The sequence below is a fragment of the Cyanistes caeruleus genome, chromosome 3 (genome assembly GCF_971803275.1).
Source record: "Cyanistes caeruleus chromosome 3, bCyaCae1.hap1.1, whole genome shotgun sequence".
NCBI classification, from domain to species: Eukaryota; Metazoa; Chordata; class Aves; order Passeriformes; family Paridae; genus Cyanistes; species Cyanistes caeruleus.
The window spans coordinates 40,926,128-40,948,072 of record NC_141703.1 but is presented as its reverse complement, the minus strand read 5'-3'; the positions used below and the strand labels follow the sequence as shown (position 1 = coordinate 40,948,072).

Genomic DNA, 21,945 nt, shown 5'->3' with positions numbered 1-21,945 from the left:
GCACCACCTTATCATTATAAAAATTTATGATAGGGTGGATCAGTCATGTGTGTTGTCTTTTTTGAAAACCAAACTTGCATATAAATTAACTCTTAATGAAGCAGTCTGAAAGCCAGACACAACCACTTGCAGACTGTAATCATGTAGTCACTGCGTGAGGTAAGGCAAAGGTTCTAGCTCCTGAATTTCACAAGAGACAACCAACTTTTGCAGCTGGAGACTGCCCCAACTTCTACCAGGTTCACTGCATGCAAGCTGCAGGATGCAAGGTAACCAACAGGCTGGCAACAGTGGTAACACGAGTGTCTGGTGTCTCTCCTCTCTGGTGACAAACAGCAAGAAATGCTCAGGACTGGGTGTCTAGACTTCCCATGCCAGAATCAGCTTACAATGGAAAGTTTTATCAAAAGTCCAAGATTTTCCTACACAGAAGAAATATGGTCTACAAAACCATCACCTTCTAATGTATTCCTTAATTTTAGCATTCAATATGTAATGACTGTAAAAGCAGCAAACAAACTGAAAAAAAAAAAAGAAAAGCAACCAAAACAAAAACACAGGAGCTGATGAATTACATTTTACAGCTATCTGCACAGTATTTAAAACAAGGCCACCTTGCACAAAAGACAACAGATGACCAAAGAGACAAGACCAAAAAGACCTGGATAGTTTCAGAAAAAGACCATTGCTTCCAAATGGAGCCACAGTGTCCAATGTCCACCTTCAAACTTCAATTTCCCTGGAGAAAGATGAATCTCCCACACACAGCCGGCACACAGTCTATCCCTAGAGTACAGAAAAGCACGTTGTTTCTGTTGGGAGTTACCCTCTTGCTTACAAGAGTCCTGAGAGATTCCCCCATGATCTGGTCACTCACTCCATTCAGTGTGGCTTTTCTTCCCTTAAAAATCTCCTCTTTTACTGCAGCAGGCATACCCAACTATAACCCTCTGGGGAAATGAATGCTCTGACCAGCACGTTCGCTTGTCAAACATGCTTTCCCTTCATCATCTGATGACCTACTTCTCCATTATTCTTACAGGTGTGGAGAGCGGTATTCTGGAGTTTCTATCCCAAACAGGTCTGTCTCAAACAGATCTAGGACTAACAGGTATTTCTGTACCACAACCACAGAACAGAAAAACATGGTATAGGACCTACTACCATAGGAACCACACCATCCTGGACTTGTAGTTGTTGACCTGGAAGGATCTCTAATCAATGAGAGGATCACAGCAGATGGGATTTGAGACTCGGAGACCTCACTGTGGGAGTCTAGATGTGGTCTACATGGTAAAACTCCTGTCCTAATTTAGAAGTTTAGAAAGTGATGAATAGAATAGTAAAATTGTTTAGATTGGAAAAGACACTAAGATAATAGAGTCTGCAGCACTGCCAAGTCCACCACTACACCATGTCCTTAAGGATGGTATATGCATGTTTTAAGCATGTCCAAGGATGGCAACTTCATCCAAACTTTAAGTGCATATCTGATGACCCTCTGGTTGAGTATTTTGGTACAATCCACTAACTGTATTTACTTGATACCTTCTGACTACACCAAAGTAAACATCTAAAGCCCATCAAGCCTATATTTTGATGACTGAATCTACAGTCAAATCTCATGCAAGAACTGCAGCATTCCAGGATTGGTTTTACCAATACCTAAGCAGCAGCCAAGTACACCTACTCAGCCCCAATTCCTAAATGATACTTCCTGGGCCCCAATACACACTCCCAAGGATTACATTAGCCCATGGAACTGCCACAAAGCCATGCTAATTTAATAACAGCAAAGGCACATGTCCTTGATTTCAGTTTGAACCTTCACTGCATTAACTTTGGGTACTCTCAGTCAGGTTGTGCTGTCTGAAGTAAAGCCAGGTCAAAAAAACTACAAACCCCCATTCTGTTAATACTTGCTTGGCATCACCCTTCCTCCTCCTTCTCCTCTACCCCTGACTGAAATTATTTCCTTGTTAACTCTGCCAAATAACTGCATGAACAATCAATCCCTAATCCAGTTCTGACCTTATCTTTGAATGTTTTTTTTTTTCTTCAAACAGACTATTTTGAACCAGACTGTCTGGACTGATTGACCTGCATCTCTGTTAAAGAACAACTGCACAGGTAGCTGGTTACACTGGGACACCAGAAGACAAGTTTCTCTGGGAAGATGACATTGCAATAAGATCAGAGTGATAAATACTTCACTTGGGCCAGCTCCACCCAGAACCACAGTGTAGATTTTCTGCATTTTTCCCCTTTATTACAAAAAGCCACAGGAAACATCCAAAGAGAAACTAGCACCTAAACAATTCTACTTCATTTTATTCACTTAAAACAGCTGAGGTGAGCAGTCTTGTCTTCAAACTACCTTTAAAATAAAATTTATGGGTTTTCTTTTGGAACAGGTTAAAAATAAGTATATATTGTTGTTTATACTATTGCTTGCATCAAACTGTCAAGAACACATTTGTCTTCAGCAAAAATGCAATGAAGATTTATGAATACAGGAGAGCATATGGGACACATTAAACAGCATCTCTAACAATGTCCTTTTCTGAAGCAACCAGGGACAGCAATCTTTGACAGGAATGACAGCTCTCAATCAGTGTTAATTCAACTATAGGAAAATGTGCATCCACAAGAGAATTTGGAATTTGAAGACCACGACAACCAATGCATTGAAAGGGGGAAAAAACCGACACAACTGGAGGAGAAATGAAAATTATCATTTCAGATAAACTGAATGAAGAAAGTAAGAACTAAAAACTGCCAGCTCTAAGAGCTTCGAAAAGAGCAAGTTCATCTTATCTCCTGTGAGATGCAGGATTCTTCTCCTCTGAATCCTGCTATTTGCAATTAGTGGACAAGGGGTTACCTAACTAAATCAATATGTCACTGCAAATGGGCTGAACACATCTGCCAGATACACCACAGAAACGTATTCAAAATTTCCAATCACATCCTTAATGCTAGCACCTCCTATTTGTTCTCGTCTCTACAAGACAGTCCTTCTGGATTGCTGTTTTTCCAAGTGAACAAGAGTATACTGAGCTCCCCGGGCAAATGTTTTCTGTGCCACCAACATGCTCACTCATTTAACTTGGCATGCCTTTTGTCATTAGGTGAGAAGCCTTAATGTTTGTTTGACGCCACGGTGAACTGTGTGCCATTGTTCTTTAACAAGTGACCTTATAATAAAAAGGGTGTTTTCTTTAATACATTGGCACTGCCACCACTCTCATATTCAAACAGCATTTTATCATCAGTAATCTCTTACCTATCAGTAATCTCTTACCCTGCAAGAAGGGATAGAAATAGATTCTCTGGACACCCTGGGCCAGGAGGCTTAACTGTCTCATGCAGAACTTGACTGTAACAGCAATTTTCAAAAATCACAGTCTGGGTCTGAGACTTCAAGATATGATGCTTTAGAAACAGACACATAACCAAGCTCTAGACTTGGTGATTCTTACAAACACTTGAAATACTCATCCCTTACAACTCTGCACTACATTCCTACAACATACAGAGGTTATCTTCTTTCTAATAATAAACTACCTTCACTCATGTAAGAAGCTTTTTGCCAGGGCTCTTCAGCCATGGTAGTAAGTTATTCCTGCTAATACAGGTTTTCCACGGAAAAACAAGCTTTTATCAGAGCCAAAGCTACTGCTCTACTTAGGCATGCAGCTCCTGCTCTTACCCACTGTACATGGAAACCAATACTGTCATATACAAAAGGACAGTGACAATAGCCAATCTTGTAAATGGCTGTGGACAATATATCCTTGTATTTATAAGCAGTAAAACCTTGAGCAGGATCTTTGGTTTTCTGAAGTACTCCTTGTTTATTGCATCTTGTGCCCCCTAAGTACATCTGCACAGAAGTGCTCTCAGTGATTTGGGCAGCAAGTCACAAATTTGCAATGAGGATCTACAGAAAAGTGAGAGGTCTTCTTCCTGACGTCACAGGAGTTAATTTTTAACTTTACTGTGATCTCTCTGTATGAATAATAAAAAGAGTTAATATGTTTTTGCTGTTCAACAACAATGTGTTTTGTTGTTTGTCGCTTCTCCTGTGAACAGACCTTGGCTATATCCTTATATTGTTCTTTTCCCAAGGAAAAAGAGGTGCACACACAAGAACTGTTCACGTAAACTACAGTGGTCTTTGTACCATGAAAAATATGTTTTATCTTGTGAAACACCTCTGATGTCCAGCACAACTTCCAGGTAGCTTGAGGAAAACAGCATTAATCAGCAAGTGTAGAATATGCACAGACACACAGGCTTTGCTTTCCTAACAGCTCTTGTCAGAACCTGCCTGCAACACTACAGAAAAATGTCTGGCATCACCTAACACTCCCAGAGTTACTCCTCAGGTAGCAGAAAGCACCCCTTTTCCATCATATTAATTTAGAGGGGCTGTGGGTCCAATATCCACCACCATTCCAAGTGTGGTTGCTTTGTTGGCTGTGACACTTGCTCCAAGATTCCCAGAAAAACGCATTTTTGTATCTCCTCTATCAGTCCTTGCTGTTGAGTAATTGGTATTTTTAAAGGAAAATAAAGAATGGCTTGACAATTTTTGCTCCTCCTACCTCTTAGAAGGCATTTCTATGATGTTTCCCCAGCTATACAAGCCCGATACAGCCCAACTGAGCACAGAGCCTTATGAACAAAACAGTTGATTCAACAGTGGGTATTTTACTCTAGTAATGTTAAAAGTAGTATATTTCTCACTGTATTCTTTATTCATATGTTTACCATTTTATCATCAGAGGCTGATTCACTGATCTTTGTCTCCATTTTATCCCACTTAAAAAACCTTTTTGAAAGCTGATTTTATTTCAGTGATAATTATGGAGAACATATACACAGAATGAGAACAAAAAACCCCAAACTCTTTTCAGGCAATTAGGATGCAGGAGACAGGTCTTACACGCCAATACAAAATTATGCAAAAAATGGACAGTAAAAGGACTGGGAAGAGTAAGGCTGGGAAAAGTTAGACCTTTTGACACCTCCAGTACAAAACTGTGAGTGCTGGGGTACTAAACAGGGGAAGTATCACAGAAAGTAGCTCATGCCCTCCACAAACAGCATCTTGTATTGCACTGCTGGAGAAAAACCACTGACCTAGACAGACCACCAATAGCATTCATTCATGTTCTTATGGTCTAGTCCATTAATTTACTTGCTGAAATACTGTCCACTCTTCCTGTGAGGAATTCCTCTGAGCTAATGATGATGTTATCACTTCTTCACACATGATGTGCACTTTTTTTTTTTTTTTTTTTGCAGTTCTTTAAAATGTTTAGCAAAATTGTGCTTACCACAAACACTGCCGACCCACATGTCAAACTCTGTCCCTAAGCCCTGTACTTTCCTGCCTCAGGTCTCTTGTCCTTCATGGCCATAATGCCAGAGCAGCTGTGCACCCTCCTCAAGAATACCTCATTTTCAACTGCATGACCTTTTCTAGCCAAGAATACCTCATTTTCAACTGCATGACCTTTTCTGCTCAGCCAAGTCTAACTTTCACCAGAAGTCAATTCTGGGTCTTTCAAGAATTTTAAAAGCATTGTGCTACATTCAAACTGTGGGCTCTTCTGTTAAAGATTTGAGTATCAATTCCTCAGTAACACAGCTCTTCAGCCTTACAGCAACTACAAAGCTTTTAAGAATTTTATTGTTGTTCTTGCTATTTAGAAATACACTATTCATGTATTGATTTTTAGGTGGAATGAAGAACTACTCGTATTTCTGTAAACACCACAACAGCCTCTCTTCTCTGCCCCAGTTAAATGAAAACTATGAAAAATATTAAGGACCACAGCATTAGCTATCCTAAGAAATAAAAACTACCTTCTGTTTCCTTCAGGTCACACTCCTACACAGCAGATATGCAAAAAATGCTTTCTACCCTTACCCTGACGTTTCTTTCTTTAACTTCCTCAGAGCTTTGATAGTTTGGCATGGCTATAAAACACTACTTTCCTATTGAAAATAAACTCCTGACTCATAATTTTTCAGTACTACAGGATGTCTAGTGATCACTCAGCTTCAAAAAGTTCAAAAAGATCTTTCAGCATAATTAAACTAATCAGCACCAGCAGGTTTCATCCAGTTCAGCTGTTCTGTGCATGTCCAGAACCCAGTGAGTAAAGAGAAAATTCCTTGGCAGAGAATAAACATTATTTACTGTCATAAGTGTGTGCTCATTCTTTATGTGTTACAAATATGTAGCAAACCGACAGGAAGACTTTTCAGAAGTTTTTTTTATCACAAACCACCAATAAAGGCACACTTACTAAAGTAACTAACTGATTCCAAAATCCAAACTTTCTATAAATGAGAAGATTGAAAAATTATTTTTCTAAGTGTTATGTTGTGTTTGACAAAAGGATGGACAATTGAATCAAGCACCAAACCCAGCAGTTTTACAAGACCTAAACCCGTTATTTTAGCATAAAAGTGATGTTCATAGCAAGAGAGTTCTGCTTATTGAAACATTAGATTGATTTCAAAAACCATTAAGAAAATTATTTAGGGATGTGGCTGTGGAAGAAAATGAAATCACTCAGCATCCTGTTCTTCCACTGTGCAGGAATAGATACTATTAAGTGCTTGAAAGAGGGCCTTTCTAAATAAACAGATTTTTGTATTTCAGAAGTACAATCCAAATGAATAAATTTTTTAAAATAATACAAAAATGTCTTGTAATGTAGATGTATGATGTAACAGAAAGACATATGACATTCAGTTACCACCTGAACTCCCATCTTTTCTCACACAGAACTGCCCATACTGCAGTCTCCTCTACCTTTTGACAAACTCATCTGGAATTTTCAAATCAGAGTTCACCAAGTAGCCACAGTATCAGCTTCAGCAAGGAAAAAGTTCCTACATTGTGTAGATGCACACATAACCATGGCAGAACATTTCTGTGAGATGAAGTCTTTATTTTTGCTAAGGATAATTCCTTGTCCCACATGTTTATTTTGGGCATAAATACACATAATGATTTAACACACACACATCAGCTACATGGCTTAGTAATTCAAATTACCTCCAAGTTTCTCATTTCTTCTTGAATCAAAAGTGAAATCTCCAATCCTTTTGCCGAACAGTGAAATCCTAATTTGTTTGTAAGCAGACATTGTCCTATCTATAGTGTATCAGTAGTTTAAGGCAATCTAGAAGATTTGTCCTTATCACCATTTGGAATAGGATTGTTACACTCTCTGACTGACAGCAGAATTAAAGTATTTCTAGTTACTGTAAAGTGTTAGAAATGTTAATGATTTTCAGACGTCTTAAAACTAATCATCAATCTGAGACAGATATGACAGGTTGCAATAATGCTTACCAAGTCAGGGAAATACCTGTAAACAATAATAATAAAAATTCCCACTCTGGCACTAAAAACAGCAGTAGTATATACACAAAGAAAGACCAAAAAGAAAAGGAGAAAACTACAGAATATAACTTCACTTGCATACATAAATACTCTTACAAAATATTTCTTTGCCTTCTTTCACATGAAAGAAAAGCAAGTGAGAAAATAACTTCCAACAGATATGAACAGCCCCAAACAAACAGAGTCTCTTCCTGGAACTTTTACAAATTCTACCTTAACCAAAGTGGGGGAAATTTCCAGACCACATAGAACAGGGGGGAACATCACTGGACTTCCATACAACTATCCTGCTTTCTATCATCTGAAAATAGATTGAAAGTAATCTGATAAACAAAACAGAGAAGCCCATTCGGAGAAGGGATGATTTAAAGCTGACTGTAATTTTGTATTTACAGTTTCTAGCTTTCAAAATACTGCAAGAACAACTACCAATAAACCTCAATATGCTCAGATGTTACAGAAATTAGGATAAAGACTGCACCTCACAATGCTCATATGCTCTAGAAAAAGACAGAATTCCACTAATTGAAAACTTTATTTTTCAGAGCACTATATTCACACCACCTGTTTTCCACATTTCAATGAGAAAATACAAGAGGCCCAGTACAAAACTATGACCTACTTTTACCACATAAATGGAGAAGTGCAAAAACTAAAAGGAAACGAGTTAAGAAAAACAAGAAAAGCAGTAAAGGAGGCAAGAGAACAAGAAGGTAATGACACCATATTTTCAGTATTATTTTACCTTCTTTCCCATGTTAGATAAAGAGTTGCATCTTCAAACTTTATTAATACCAAGTAAATAAACACCCTAAATTATTAAAGCAGTTACATTATATTCATACACAAATTAGTTTTGTTACAGTAGTGATCTCTGCAGCCTTGACACAAATGTGTGGAGAACTGCATGCGTAACTATTCTTATAAAAATTCTAAAAACGAACATAAATAGTAAAAAAAAGAAAAAAAGAAAAAAAGAGAAAAAGGTGGGGGTGAGGCAAAGGCTTAGGCTGGGGATGCATAGTCACTATAGTGAGAACAGACCCTTAACCTTCCCTGGAAAACCAAGGTTATATAAAAACAGGAATTCACCAACTAGCAGTGACTCCAGACTTCACACATTTTATCCTGCACACACACCACCAATCTGAGTAAATATGCAGCCTGTATGATGCAAGATACTCACCCTTCTGTTCAAAGGAATGTGATGACAGGTACAAAATAAAGAACAACAATAGCTTTGGCACAGATTATCTCCCACTGCTGGTCACCATCAACAAGACTAATTGGCTACTGAGATGTAACAATCAAGACATTCAAGGACAGAGGAAGAAAAGGTCAATAAAAAACTGTGCTATTTAGACAAGTGTCTGTGCTAAACTCACAGCTTCTGCATGTTGGTCTTGGAGACACAAATGCAACCCATGCTTCCTCTTCCCAATACCTCCCACCCCTTTTATTTGTTTGCTTGTTTGTTTTTAACAAGACAGTGGGGTTTATTTAAAAAAAAAAATACTAAAACTGAATGCACATGCAAATACTACATTACCACAGCAAACATGAGTATCTTACTGCAATGATCATATTAACCTTTTCTGAAATTAGAGTTCAAAAGTTGCCAATGAAAAATTATACACCCCTATTATTTTTCTTTAGGTTTTAACTGGTCTTTCATTCTGCAATAGCCAGATGCCCTGTAATATGCATCTTGGGAAGGTACAGCAAAAAAAAGTCCTGTAAGGTTTCAGCTGTCAAGTGTTACCAGGCAACTGTTTGTATTTCTGTAATTTATTTATTTTTCATTTAAACCTCAGCACAGCAAAACTACCATGATTCAGCAGAAGGGAAGCTAAAAGGTATCCAAGCTATCCAAGCCACAGGTCTGCACGATGCACCCGGCTCAACAGAGTATGTTGACATTTAACACAGATCCCACTACTGTTTACCTTCTTACAACACACTTAGGATCATATTTTGAATACACACAGAAAGAATTACTCTTTAATGAATAAAAATATCTCTTAAAACGCACACATGCATATCGACTAAACTCAGTTAAACTGGAAAAAACAACGCAACAAACTCCTCAGGAATCCCACCTCTCACAGAAAGCACAAAATAACAACGTCATTGTTAAGCTAAAAGGTCCTGGAATTCCTTCTACACACTTTCCCTGACATCCTCACACAATAAAATGCAGGGGTCAGTGGTACTGAAACAAGGAACGGCAGTTCCACTCTTGTGCACATACGAAAGCAAGTGACCCAAGCTATTATTCCAGTCTGAGGCACTTTTTGTTCCTAATATCCAGATGCAGCAGCTTCTTTTTTCTCCTTTCTCTTTTTTTTATTTTTAAGAAATGACTGTGGACACCTCCTTCACATTTTCCTTTTCTTCAGTATTTTCACTTCATAAAGCTGCAGTCAATGTGTTTTGTGTGTAGTGAGAAGGGAATGGCACATTCAGTGGTGGTCTCAGCCACAGCCTACATTGGTGGCTCAAGTAGTCTCAGGATTAGGTCTTTGTGTGTGATGAAAGGATATGAAAAGTCAGTTATTTAAACTCAGTCAAGCTGTTGATTTTGGGGAGGAAAAAGGTTTTGCAATTCAGTTTTCCTCAATAAATCACTGCCCTTTTTCAAGGGCAGCTGCAGATAGTTCACATGTTCACAGTGTTCTCCAGAAACAAAACAGATCATGATTTTTTTACCCCTCCCCTCAATCTAACGTAGGGTAAGAAATCAAAATGAAGGGGCCATCACGTTAATTACTCAAATTCACTTGAAATTAAAGCAGAAAAACAACTCTGTTAACAAGTTATAAGATCACTGAAAAATTACAAGGGCAAGAAACTACAGAGAAAACCATCCCTTTAAAATTTACCATAATAACTTACAGAACCAAAAGGAAGACTGAAATATGTTTCACCATCCTATGTACTCAATCAGTTTACAGACATAATTTCCAAGCAGCAGTTTATCAGTTTGGGTACTCATCTGACAAAGTCTGAGATAAGAGTTTAAAGATGTTAAGCCTCTGCAGATCTATCTTGAGTCAAAATATGATTCAGTCTTTGTTGAGCTCTCAAAAATAAAGCATCCAAAATATTGGCCACGTAGGAACATCTGGGCACACATGCATAAACCACTATTAAATATTTTGGATTATTAATTCCTAATACTCCCACATTAATTTTAATTCCTAATTTCTAATACTCCCTCAAAATTTTATTTCTTGGCTGGCCTTTTCCCCAGTTAGTGCACCGTGGTTTTTTAGTGCTGCATGGAGCTAAATATTGCCCAGGGAAGCTGTGGATGCCCCATTCTTGGAGTGTTCAAGGCCAGGTTGGATGAGGCTTTGAGCAGCCTGGTGTAGTAAAAGGTGTCCCTGTCCCTGGCAGAGGGTTTGGAACTAGATGGTCTTTGAGGTCCTTTCCAAGCCAAAGCATCCTGTGAGCCTATGATTTTAAACTACAGACCCCACACCTACCAGTGAAGTCCACATCGACAGAACCTTATACTCCCACAGAGGTTAAGGCAGGACATTTATATCTAAATATAGTAAACCCCTCACAGAAAGTTTTAAAGGACTATAAAGGCCTTCACACAAGTTGTCCTCTACCTGAGGAGACTGTAACTTAGCTGGAGAACAGCTGCCAAAACCATGTAATTCCAGTTAAGAGATGCAGACTGAGGCTAAGGAGGCTAACAATAATTAAAAATATATAAGTTCACAGAAAAAAAAAAAAAAACCAAAACCCCACCATCTTCACCAAACAAGTTCATTCAGCTTTTTGACTATCTTAATCAACCTACAGCATTGATCACTACCTGATTTTACAAACAAATTTAATGCCATATTTGGTAGAAATAGTAAGTATCACAGTGAACATTAAATTGCTTTCTATTTTACTGTTTTAGGAGAACTAGTATGTAACCTTATGGTCAGCCAGAATTCATTACAGAAAATAAGACCCAGGCTTAGACTGAAGATTTTAAAGTTTGTTTGTTTTTTTTTACTTAATGAGCTTTGAACTAGACTCTAAACATACCATTAAAGATATCTTAGCTGTAACAACTAACTTAACCTTTGGTTTCTTCTCAATTTTTCTATTTCACATCTACCCACAGGGTTCTGTTCCAATCATGCAGTCAAACATAGCCATAAACACGTATTCATAAAAGAGACTTATTTTTAATTCATAAACCTTGTGGATACAGCAGTAATTTCCACAAAACACAGTCAGCTGCACTAACATGAGATGTCTCACATGCTGTTAAAATTCTTAAGAAGAAAAAATTACTGCCTTCTAATGAGGACTGCTTCTCTTGCACTCAATCTCTCAAGACAGGTGTGTTATATTTTGGTGCACTTCAAACCAAAGTATTAAAAGATAGCAGAAAACTTTAGAAGCATTGCAAGTTGCTACTTTGGGAGACACTGCAAAGCAATGGTTTTGAAAAACCTAATCAGATTTTCAGAAGAATACACAAGGTTCATGATGCATTTTTGTGCTTGTCACATACTTTTCATCTTTGCTTTAACAAGAAAGTGTACAGAGACTATCCACTGTCTTGAAGAGAGTCTTTATTCTCTTTAACTCAATGGAAGAAGTAAAAATTAAACTCTTTCTGTTCAAATAATTAATTTTTATCTGGTATAGCTGTCTAGACTAATAATGCTCATTATGTAGTGCACTGTATAAATCTTATTACATACTCCAAAAAGAATATTACCAATTTTTAGCATTGCTTAAAAATCTGTATTTTGTGTAATTATAAAATTCTTGAAAGTAGTAGGTGGCATTTAATTATTTATTTATCGGTATTTAAATTGGCTCGTCCTGTAGTTTTTGGGTGTCCAATCACATTGTATTTATTTGTGCTGAAATTCTGCACTCACTTGCCAATACAGTAAAAGGGTGGAATGCTTCACAATGATCCCAGCAATAACTCTGAAAAACAACCACTTCTTCAATGCAAATCCGCTCAAGAAAAGCTTCTACACACAAAGTACGATGAACCAGTTACTGCATTGTTTACTAAGTTTCACTTGATTCCTCCTGACAACCATTTAAACAATGAATGTTGGGAAATGTCTCTCAAAGAATCAACAATAATGGCTGGGATCAGAGCTTTTATATCCAGCTAATACTGTTTTTAGAAAGGAGAAAATATTTCTTCCTGAAGGGATTATAAGGAGTGTTACAAAAGACACCTGCAAACAAAACAAGTGACAAAAGATCTCTATCATAACTGATAACAGTTATCCTTTGTAAAAATCTCTGCTTCATCAGATGTAAATATATCCTTGCTCTTGAATATCAAAAGCATCCACTAAGCAAGAAGCCTGCCAATCAAGAAGAGCAAATTTTAGAAAACCTGCCAAGAAGAAAGTATTTTTTCTTATGGATAGCAGTGCATTATTAATCAACAGTAAGATCCTAAACTTTCTTTTCTGATGCCAAATAGAGCAGGCAAGCTTTGAAACATAGCGTCTTTTTAATAATGTACTGGACTTGTAAAATTTACTTTGTTTTTTTGGAAAGCAGAAACTTTTCACTTAAAAAACAAACTCCAGAATTTGACAAATAATTCAATAGCCAATTTAAAAAAAAAACAACATAAATTAATCAAGATGAAGGAAAATGTTTATCAAATGTGGTTTACAGTAGGAGCTTGAAAGAAGGAAATAATCACATCTAGAGAAGCAGCCTTCACTCTTGCATTCCAGACCAGTTCCGTTTTGGAAAGCACACACTGCCTGGAGGATCTATACACTGGTCAATAACTGGGTTTTCCAGTGTGGTGGTAGATGATTCAGTCCTCTGTACCATGTGCCATGCACACAGGGTAGACTCTCTCAGCTTTCTTTTGAAGCAGATCAGTGTGCTCTGTCAAAAGTAAGACAGTGCAGTTCTCAAGACAGTTTGCTTCAGGGTCTGCTCCCAAAAGGAAGTATGGACAAGATCACACCAATTGTGGCCCCCTCTGCTTTTGCAGACTTCTGTAATATATTCCCAGCAAATTTTGCATCCTCAGACAACCTCACATGCCTTTAAACCACACGTCAGGGCATGCAAAACACCCACTCAGTTTCTTGCTATAAAACCACCATGCAAGTAGTCTTGCAACACAACTCTCACATTATTACTGTAAATGCACAGAACTAGAGAAAAGGGTTAATGACAGAGGTTTTTCTCAGGACCACAGGACCCAGAGGATGCTCTGGCCATGAGCAGTACACAGTATGAAGACACAGAGTGCAGTTTGCTGTAAAGGGGGGACACATTTACATATAAATCCCTCTGGCCCAATGGACAAGCGCACCGTGCAGGACAGATGGGTTTGACTTTGTGCATGCAAACTATGTGTATGCTAAGAGAAGAGGATAAGGACTGCAGGACAAACTGAACTTCCAGTCAAAAAAAAAAGGCACACATGATAGTCTCAAGACAGCTGAAATAAAGTAAGATATTCTGTCTAACAAGACAGTTAACGAGACTGAAGTAGACTTGGAATCTGTACAAACAGTAAAAAATGAAATTTTTTATGGAAAGACCATATTACACTTTGAAGAGGAATTTAAATTAATTTAAATTAAATTAAGTGGCCATGAATTAAAAATCCTAATATTCACTGTAAGCAACTCCCTAACTCACAAAAAAAAAAAAGTTGCTGTAATTGATAGGTAAAATACACCACATTCCCTTCTTCCCCAAAACAATACTTTAAAGTGGCACTGTAAAAATCTGAAAAATAAAACACACACTTTAATTTCAGCTATTTCACTAAACTATAAAAAACAATTTATCTTAATAGGTGTTTTTACTTGTTAGAATAATTTATTTTCCTATTTTCAGGAGTTCAGCAAGAACATGATTAAACTGCTCAATCTGAAATGTCTTTGGTTTATTTTTAAATAAGTCAAAACAGGGTTTAGATCCTGAGTAAATTATCTTTAAGAGTCAAAGCAAAGCTAGCAATAGCACTTTAAGAAAAATTTCTGACCTCAGCATGACAGGTGTGATCCCCTAAGTGGATCCAGATAATCCACTAAGTCTTTTTTTATCTAGCCTCCACAATTCTGTGTATTCTATGAATCATGTTATTTTCATACAGTACGATCACTCCTTTTCAGATTTATCCTCCTACAATTTTTTATGAGAAAGATTAATAGCAAGTGCAACAGAAAAATTACCTTGATGTCATATATAATCCTTTATCATTTCATCATCATCAAAATCTCAATGCTTTGTCCATCTTTCTTTTCTGCAGCAACTTATTTCACTTGTTCCTATTAAGGCTATTATATTCACCCTATTACTACTAATCTTTTCTTTGTAAATAGCCACACCTATTTTAATCCGAAATGGTGTGGTAAGCATTTGATTCTTTGTGGAAGTAGACATGTAATTAGGTTAATCTGCGCTATCTTTTCATGTGAGTTGATTGTTTCTTTACTATGGACATATTTCTTATAACAGCAATAAGCTTGCCAGATTGCTTGGAGGCAAATCAGGAGCAATTTACCAAGCATGTAGCTACTATGAGCTGAAATCTTGACATAATAGCAAGCTGTGTATAGCCACTCCTACCTGCCAGTTATTACTCATGTTAGCTTTTTACTGACACGTTAAATTTCAACCGCACCTTTCTTTCATAAACAAGTACTTTCATTCAACTCAGTTACATCTGTGACAAATAGCTGATCTTCAGCAAAGCATACAGGAATCTAAATGCAGAATGCAGTGCAGAAGTCTTTGACAGCAGCAGCTGAATTACCTGTACGAAGTCCAAGAACGTCAATGGAAGCAAGTCATCCAAGTGGCCAATATCTTTGGAGAAACGATTTAAGATTCTTCCTATAGAAACAGGGTTGAGAAGAAAAACACAAGGGAAGTGAATATAATTCCTGCAAAGATCCATGTTTTACCATTTCAAAAACAATTAAAAGGAAACAGCTGGACTCAAAAAACAGAAAGGCAGTTTTGGTAACCCCCATGAAGGGACTCTTCTACAACCACTGCAATATATTTTGAAGAATTTCTTCTACAAATACCTTCTACCCAAATATAAAACCTTTACTTAAATGGGCTCCGAAGATAATATTTCAACAGAATTTAACAGGTGAAACACACATGTTTTATATGCTTAACATGTGCAGGTAAAGGTTTACAGTTCAGACAACTTAATGCAAGTTTCATCAAGCAACATCAGCCAGAATCTGCTCCTATCCTTGACTGAAACTCACTAGTGCATGCATGTCTCAGATAAATCATAGCTGATCTAACTGATCTTTTTTTAGCATTTCTGTTCTCACCCCTCAACATTATACATGGACTCAAATTGCAGGCATTTCTAAAATAAAATCTAAGATAGATTTGCATTCATGTAGCCCTACATTTATACTTATTCAAAACCTTGACAATACTGATCTTTATTAAAGCTAATAAAATGATTTTTAGTCTGCTGTCAGTGAAGCATTTACATTTCTCTATTTTCCCAGGTTCTACTTGAGTGAAAAAAATCAGTTATATCAAGACTTCTTCAATAATTAAAGTCACAGCACTGCCACCCGTAAGTGGATTAGTATCTTTCTCTATTAATCAGTATCTCTACTCACCAGGAAAGAAACGAAACCAGGGGTGGGAATCTGGCCATTTCTAAGGTGTGTGATGCCCATACATGCATTCACATTGCTTTGTTATCTGCATATATCTTGATTCAATTATACTTTTAACTGGTACAAACATATTCACTGCACTGGCAACAAAAGACTTTTTTTATTTCTTTTCAAAGGAGCTCATTAAACTGAAAGCGAGTTTAAAGTTTCCACAGAGTGCGCTGCAGACGTAATTTAGAGATAAGAGACACTGAAGTAACTTCTGTAGCAACCATCATGCTAGTTTTCTGCTCACAGCTCTTTTTCATTATTTTTTTTTTTTTTTAAAGGGAATTTCTGTTCTACACTAAACAATACAGAAAACAACCTCTCCTTAGGTCTGGAACGTGACTCTGAAGAAAGATACTGGTGGCAAAGAGCTTGCTCCGCAATACTTCACTACCCAATGCAGTTACTTCAGGCAGCCAAGAGAAGAATTCATCCTTTTTAGACTTTGCACACAGAGAGGAAGGGTATACAGCAACACAAGACTCAGAAAAATCTCTTTCATCTTTTTCTACTGGGATTAGCATGTGGGGATGTTCCCTTTTACTTATATCAGGGTAGATACATCAGAAGGAAGTCCAAGGCAATTTTTAAAAAAACTTTCTTTTTCCCATGATTTTCTTACATAGAGACTGGTCACAGAAGAGTAACCAAGCACATGCTGCATACATGCTGTCACGAAGGCTTCCTAATATTCTAAAATTTCACATTCTAGGTTATTTTCACGGGCAAAAAGAAAATCTTTCAAAGAGGTTAAATGCTGCCTGTTGATAGAGCTTTCCTCAGCAGCGTGTCCAGGGGGGGGAGATAAGGGAAACTAGGTGTAATAACAGACTGGGCTCAGGGTATTAGAAATCTGTTCACAGATTTGTCACCTGTCTTCTTGATGCCTTAAGTTTTAGCTTTCATATTTTCCAGATTCTGTATTGCATTAGTATGTAAGTCTGAACTTCATATAGAGTATTAGCAAGTTCTCTTCACAGTTTAGTTAGACAACACAGTCCTTTTCCAGCCCTAGAACCAAGGGCACCATTGCAGCTTCAGGACCCAAAAAGTATAAACAACAGTGAACTGAGGAGAGCAAATCGGGAGGATGGGACATCATAACCTCAAGCTGTAATTGGACAATTAACCCCAGTATGTAAATGGACCAAAACTTAAAAAAGTGTGAAAACTGGTGACCAGGTGTCCATCTTGGACAGAGCCATGGCTGGGCTCTTGTACTGCCCTAGGTATATCCTTTTAAGGCCTTTTAATAAATAACCTATTTTATTCCTTCAACTCTGTCCAGCCTCTGTTCTAGGCAGGCTCTCAAGGCATCCTTCTGAGGAACTTCACTTTATTTTACAGAGCACGGAGCACAGCAAGGGGAGGTGACAGTGCTAAGCCCCTCCATGAAAAGCTGTGAGACCCACCAATGACAAGCTGTACATAAGGGCAAAGGATTATTCCCATAGCAAGCAAACCCCACCTTAACTCAGCCTAAGAATCACCCTTTGCCTTTTAACCCCAAGTCAGTTTTATTTGTAGTGGTTTCAGACTTAAATAAGGAGTTGTTGCGCAAAGGCCATCCCACTGCCAGGAGGCAGCAAGGTCACTGGGGCTGGCTATTTTTCCATGGCCACAGCAAGGTCAGCCCAACGCTGGCACCTCCAGCAACCCAGCAACACCTGCACATCAGGAGTGACTGTGGCCTTCCTCCTCTTCCAGAAGTGTTCTGAGCAACGTGGTCATGACAGGAAACTTAGCTTGCCCAGGCCGTCTCAAGCAATCCCTGGTTTCACTTCACATTACCACCAACAGCTCCAGTTCCCAGAGGTGATCATGACACTAATTAATTGCCAAAACTGCATTTTTTTTGCAACTGCCTTATGAAATTGTTAAGTATAACAATGTTTCTACAGCCTCTGTTTTGACAGTTCTGTGAGCTGCCACTAGGGAAGTGGAAATTAATCTGATGTTATCAATAAAACATGAAAACATCTTTTAATCTGCCTAATCCTCTTTAAAATGTAAATACAGTAATTCTGTAAAATGACATTGACTAAAATTTGAGTGAGCAAAAGAAATGGTATATGAAAAAGACAAATCTTGAAAACTGGAACCTTCCACAGTCCACCTAACATAATTAAACAGTGGCAACACGAACCAGTTGTTTCCCAAATAAACATTGAAGCCAATCTCTGATAGCAGAGCTTCACTGATTTTGAATTTTCAAATTAAAAAAAAAAATTAGTCTATTTAGTGTTTGCACATAGAAATTCTGGAAAATGACACCTGAAGTCATTAAGACGAGGAAAATCTTTTGCTTATTGCTAAGAGGTCTGTATCTCCCTCCTGTACTATTTATCTGGTGACCACTAATGCTTTTCAACAGCTAAAGGCAAGCAACAAACCCACAAGCCTTAGCCTCATTTTTGTCATTGCTGTTTTTCAATCCTATTACCTCAGAGACAGTAGAAGAGAAAATACAAGTCTGGAGATGTATTTCAGGTCCTGTTCACACGGATGTAACTGAACTGGCATTTTATACAGCACACCCTACACAGAAGAAAGCTACAGTAACCCACTAAAGCAAGTTCCTTCACCATATAGCAGGGACAGCAATGCACCTCCGAGCAGGAGTGTTATGCTTTGGAAATATCCACAAGATGCCCCACAGTATTGCATATTCAATTACAGTATTGCATTCAAAGCAATTGCTTCATTTATAAGGATATCTACAAGTACAAGAGGTCTATTTCACAAGGTATGAAGAAACAACTGTTTCCACTTACTGGAAGCACAGTAAATCAGTGACTTACTTATGCCTTATTAAGCATGCAAGAGAAAACATTCCAGATTTAAAAGTTAAAGTACCTATTTGAGGTCAGGTCTCAAAATGCTTACAATTATGACTACAGCTCCTACCAGAATTTGCAAACCTAACTTTTGAGAATGGTTCTTCTTTTGAGAATGGAAACTGTTGCACCTGCTATTCATGAAGGGCAGGAGCTGAACCACTTACCTGCCCTCTCACCCTGAAAATTATGATTTCTCTTCCAAACCTTAAAATTCCTCTCTCCTAAACTAACAGACTATCAACATTACTGTGCCACCATAGTTCATATTTCCAAAAACCCCAAACTCCTAGAGTAAGCATCTCTGAGATACATATAAATGCCTAGTGTCCCATCTATAACAATAATTTTTAGATCAGTCCAGTATATCCAATTCACAAAAATTTTTAAGCTTTCTTAATACCTACATCCTTTACTTATCCCAGCGAGGGGCTACAAAAGCAAAAGGAAAATACTACACTTAAAACTTTTAAGTCAAATTTCACCAAGCCACTTATGAAAAGAAGTCTGTTAAGAAATCAAGGATTAAGTATGCCAGTATTACAACAGCATCCAAACTGGTGAATAGTATCTGCTAATTCAATCACTCAGGCTTCCACGTGGTGTGTACTGTTAGTAGCAAGCTGCAAAAGGGGACGTGCTCTCTTCAGCAGTCTTATGTTTGTTTTTACATCAAATAACTTAATCAGAACACACACTGTTGTTAGATTTCTTCCGAAGTAATTAAATAACTATTCAATGCCAATTAATCACTGTTAAATAAGGGTCTGTCACCAAAGTGCTATGTACACATTTCAGACTATTTAATGGTCAAATACTTGGCAGTATCAAAGTTAAACAATGATTCATTAAACCTCCTCCCCTACACAATAGTTAGGCTAAACTTGAAGTGAAAGAATCAAAACTCTTTTGTCCTCCGTGAAAAAGACATCAAACCTCAGTATGTGATATTCTTTTCTTCCTTGCTCTGTAAACTGCTTTAATTGCACAAATCGGAATGTGTTCAGGTGCTACAAACCCACTTTGCTTCTGCAGGTGCCTACTGATACTCTGGAATTGATGTTCAAACCTATCATACAAATAATGAAAACACTCGACTGTGCCACACCTTTTTAAAATGTTTATACATACTTTATCATGAAAGAAATATAATCCAAACTGAATCAACACTCAAGATGTAAACACCAGAAAAGGATTTTTTTTTTTTTAAAACAAGAAACTAGGATCCTCCACTGGAATAGCCAAATGCCATCCACAGTAATCAGTGTTGTGCAACCTAAATTCCAACGACCATAAGAGCAAGAGTACATTATTTCTAAATGTATTTGGCACTTCTAGTATACTTTGTTGGCCAGGGCATTCACTGAAATACTTCTGTGTAACACAATAGAGTAGGCACATTGATTTTCTATACCTTGCAATGAGCTTACAAAACCTTTATACCCACTTGCTTCATCACACATTGCAGAAATACTTTGTTGCTACTTCTCTACTTCATTGATTCGCCTCTTTGGAAAAGTAAAAGGGTTTAAGAAAAGGGCCTTCCACAGATAGAAGGGTTTTGCCACTTGTGTGTGTATGTTTGTGTACAAGTGCACACTCTTGGAATGTTTTTCCCCTCGGAGATCAGGCTAATCCTCAGTGCAGGCAATTTTAATTGCATCACACTTTTTATTTCAATATGCAAATATTATTAATAAATACTGCTTTGCATGGTAACCTAAACTCCTCCATAGCAATTGGCCTAAATATCCCTATCCATGTACTGCATTTACCAGGGGAAAAAAAAGAAATCAAACTCTCTTAAGCTGCTCTGAAACAGTGAAGCCAGAACACCCTCACTGCCCAGCCTCCATGGCGAAAAAGTTACATTCTCTTCCACTCCTTACTGCAAACTTACAGAAACCTGTCTAAAGGCAACCTGTAGTGTTAAGAACAGATTCAAAAAGGTGAATCATTTATGTGTAACTAAAGATAAACAACCAACTAGGACTGCACACTTGCTTGAAGGTATGGCATGCCAAGGAGATGCTCACCTGGGCTAGGACAGACAACCTTTGGATGGATCCATGTCAGACAACCCCAAAGCACACACTGTGCAGCCACTGACTTAGCTGAGCAAGCAGCAGCCCCTCGTGTCCCCCACCCCCGTGGCACCATGGCTGGGTGCCACCGCTGCCTGCAACAGCCATGGCACAGCATGGGCTTCCTGACCTCAAAGAAAGGAATCGTGCACTCCAACAGTCCCAATTACAGCTTGGAACACCAAAGCCCTTTTAAATGGGCACCTGGTAGCAAAATAATGCTCTCAAGTGTATGTGTGGCAATAAAGGCACACTCAAAAAGTAGGAATAGAAGGAATAGCTGTACAGAACCAGGTACATTTTAAATGCCCATCCAGTGAACTGCATTGAACACACTTCCAGTTCTGTCTGTGGTACAAACTGGCAGCTCCCCACATATCTTGCTGTTAAGCTGTGGCATTCAGCAACTGATAAGCCTTTACCCATGCTCAGTTCACACATACAAACACACACCCCCCCAAAAAAAGAAAAAAAAAAAAAAAAAAAAAAAAGAAGAAAGTACTGTAACTACAAGCAGCCTGCCGTTTCATCAAAGCAATGACAAAGTGGATTGTCCATATCAAATGTTGGCAGGAAGCAGACATTACATCAACCTTGTAAAATACAACTATGAAATCAACAAAATAATTAAAGATGGATTACTGACTTTGAAAGGAATTGTAAGTTTGTGAAATATTTCTTCAGAAAGAAATCTGGAAATGCATCTCCTGCATAGCTGTCAATTACTGATCTACCCTGGCTTTTCTTCCATATTTCTACAAAGAAACGTCAAAAGGTCTGTTATCTTTTTTTAATATATGTTTAGCACCACATGTCCACACAAACTGCCATATACAGCATTGCTGTCTTCCCCACAGGCATCCTATAAATATAAATAAGAAATTCTACCCCATTTTTTTCTTTAGCGGTCTGAAACTGAT

The 21,945-nt window shown here is 37.8% G+C and overlaps 1 protein-coding gene across 2 annotated transcripts in view; it reads right to left on the bottom strand.

Annotated features, from left to right (window-relative positions):
* ABCC4 (ATP binding cassette subfamily C member 4 (PEL blood group)) overlaps positions 1-21,945 on the bottom strand; it is a 142,091-nt gene that overhangs the window by 49,847 nt on the left and 70,299 nt on the right. For both annotated transcript variants that reach the window (XM_086880889.1, XM_086880890.1), the window contains exon 20: positions 15,216-15,295. In XM_086880889.1, the coding sequence (XP_086737015.1) occupies positions 15,216-15,295 (80 nt within the window). The remainder of the gene's footprint in view (positions 1-15,215; positions 15,296-21,945) is intronic.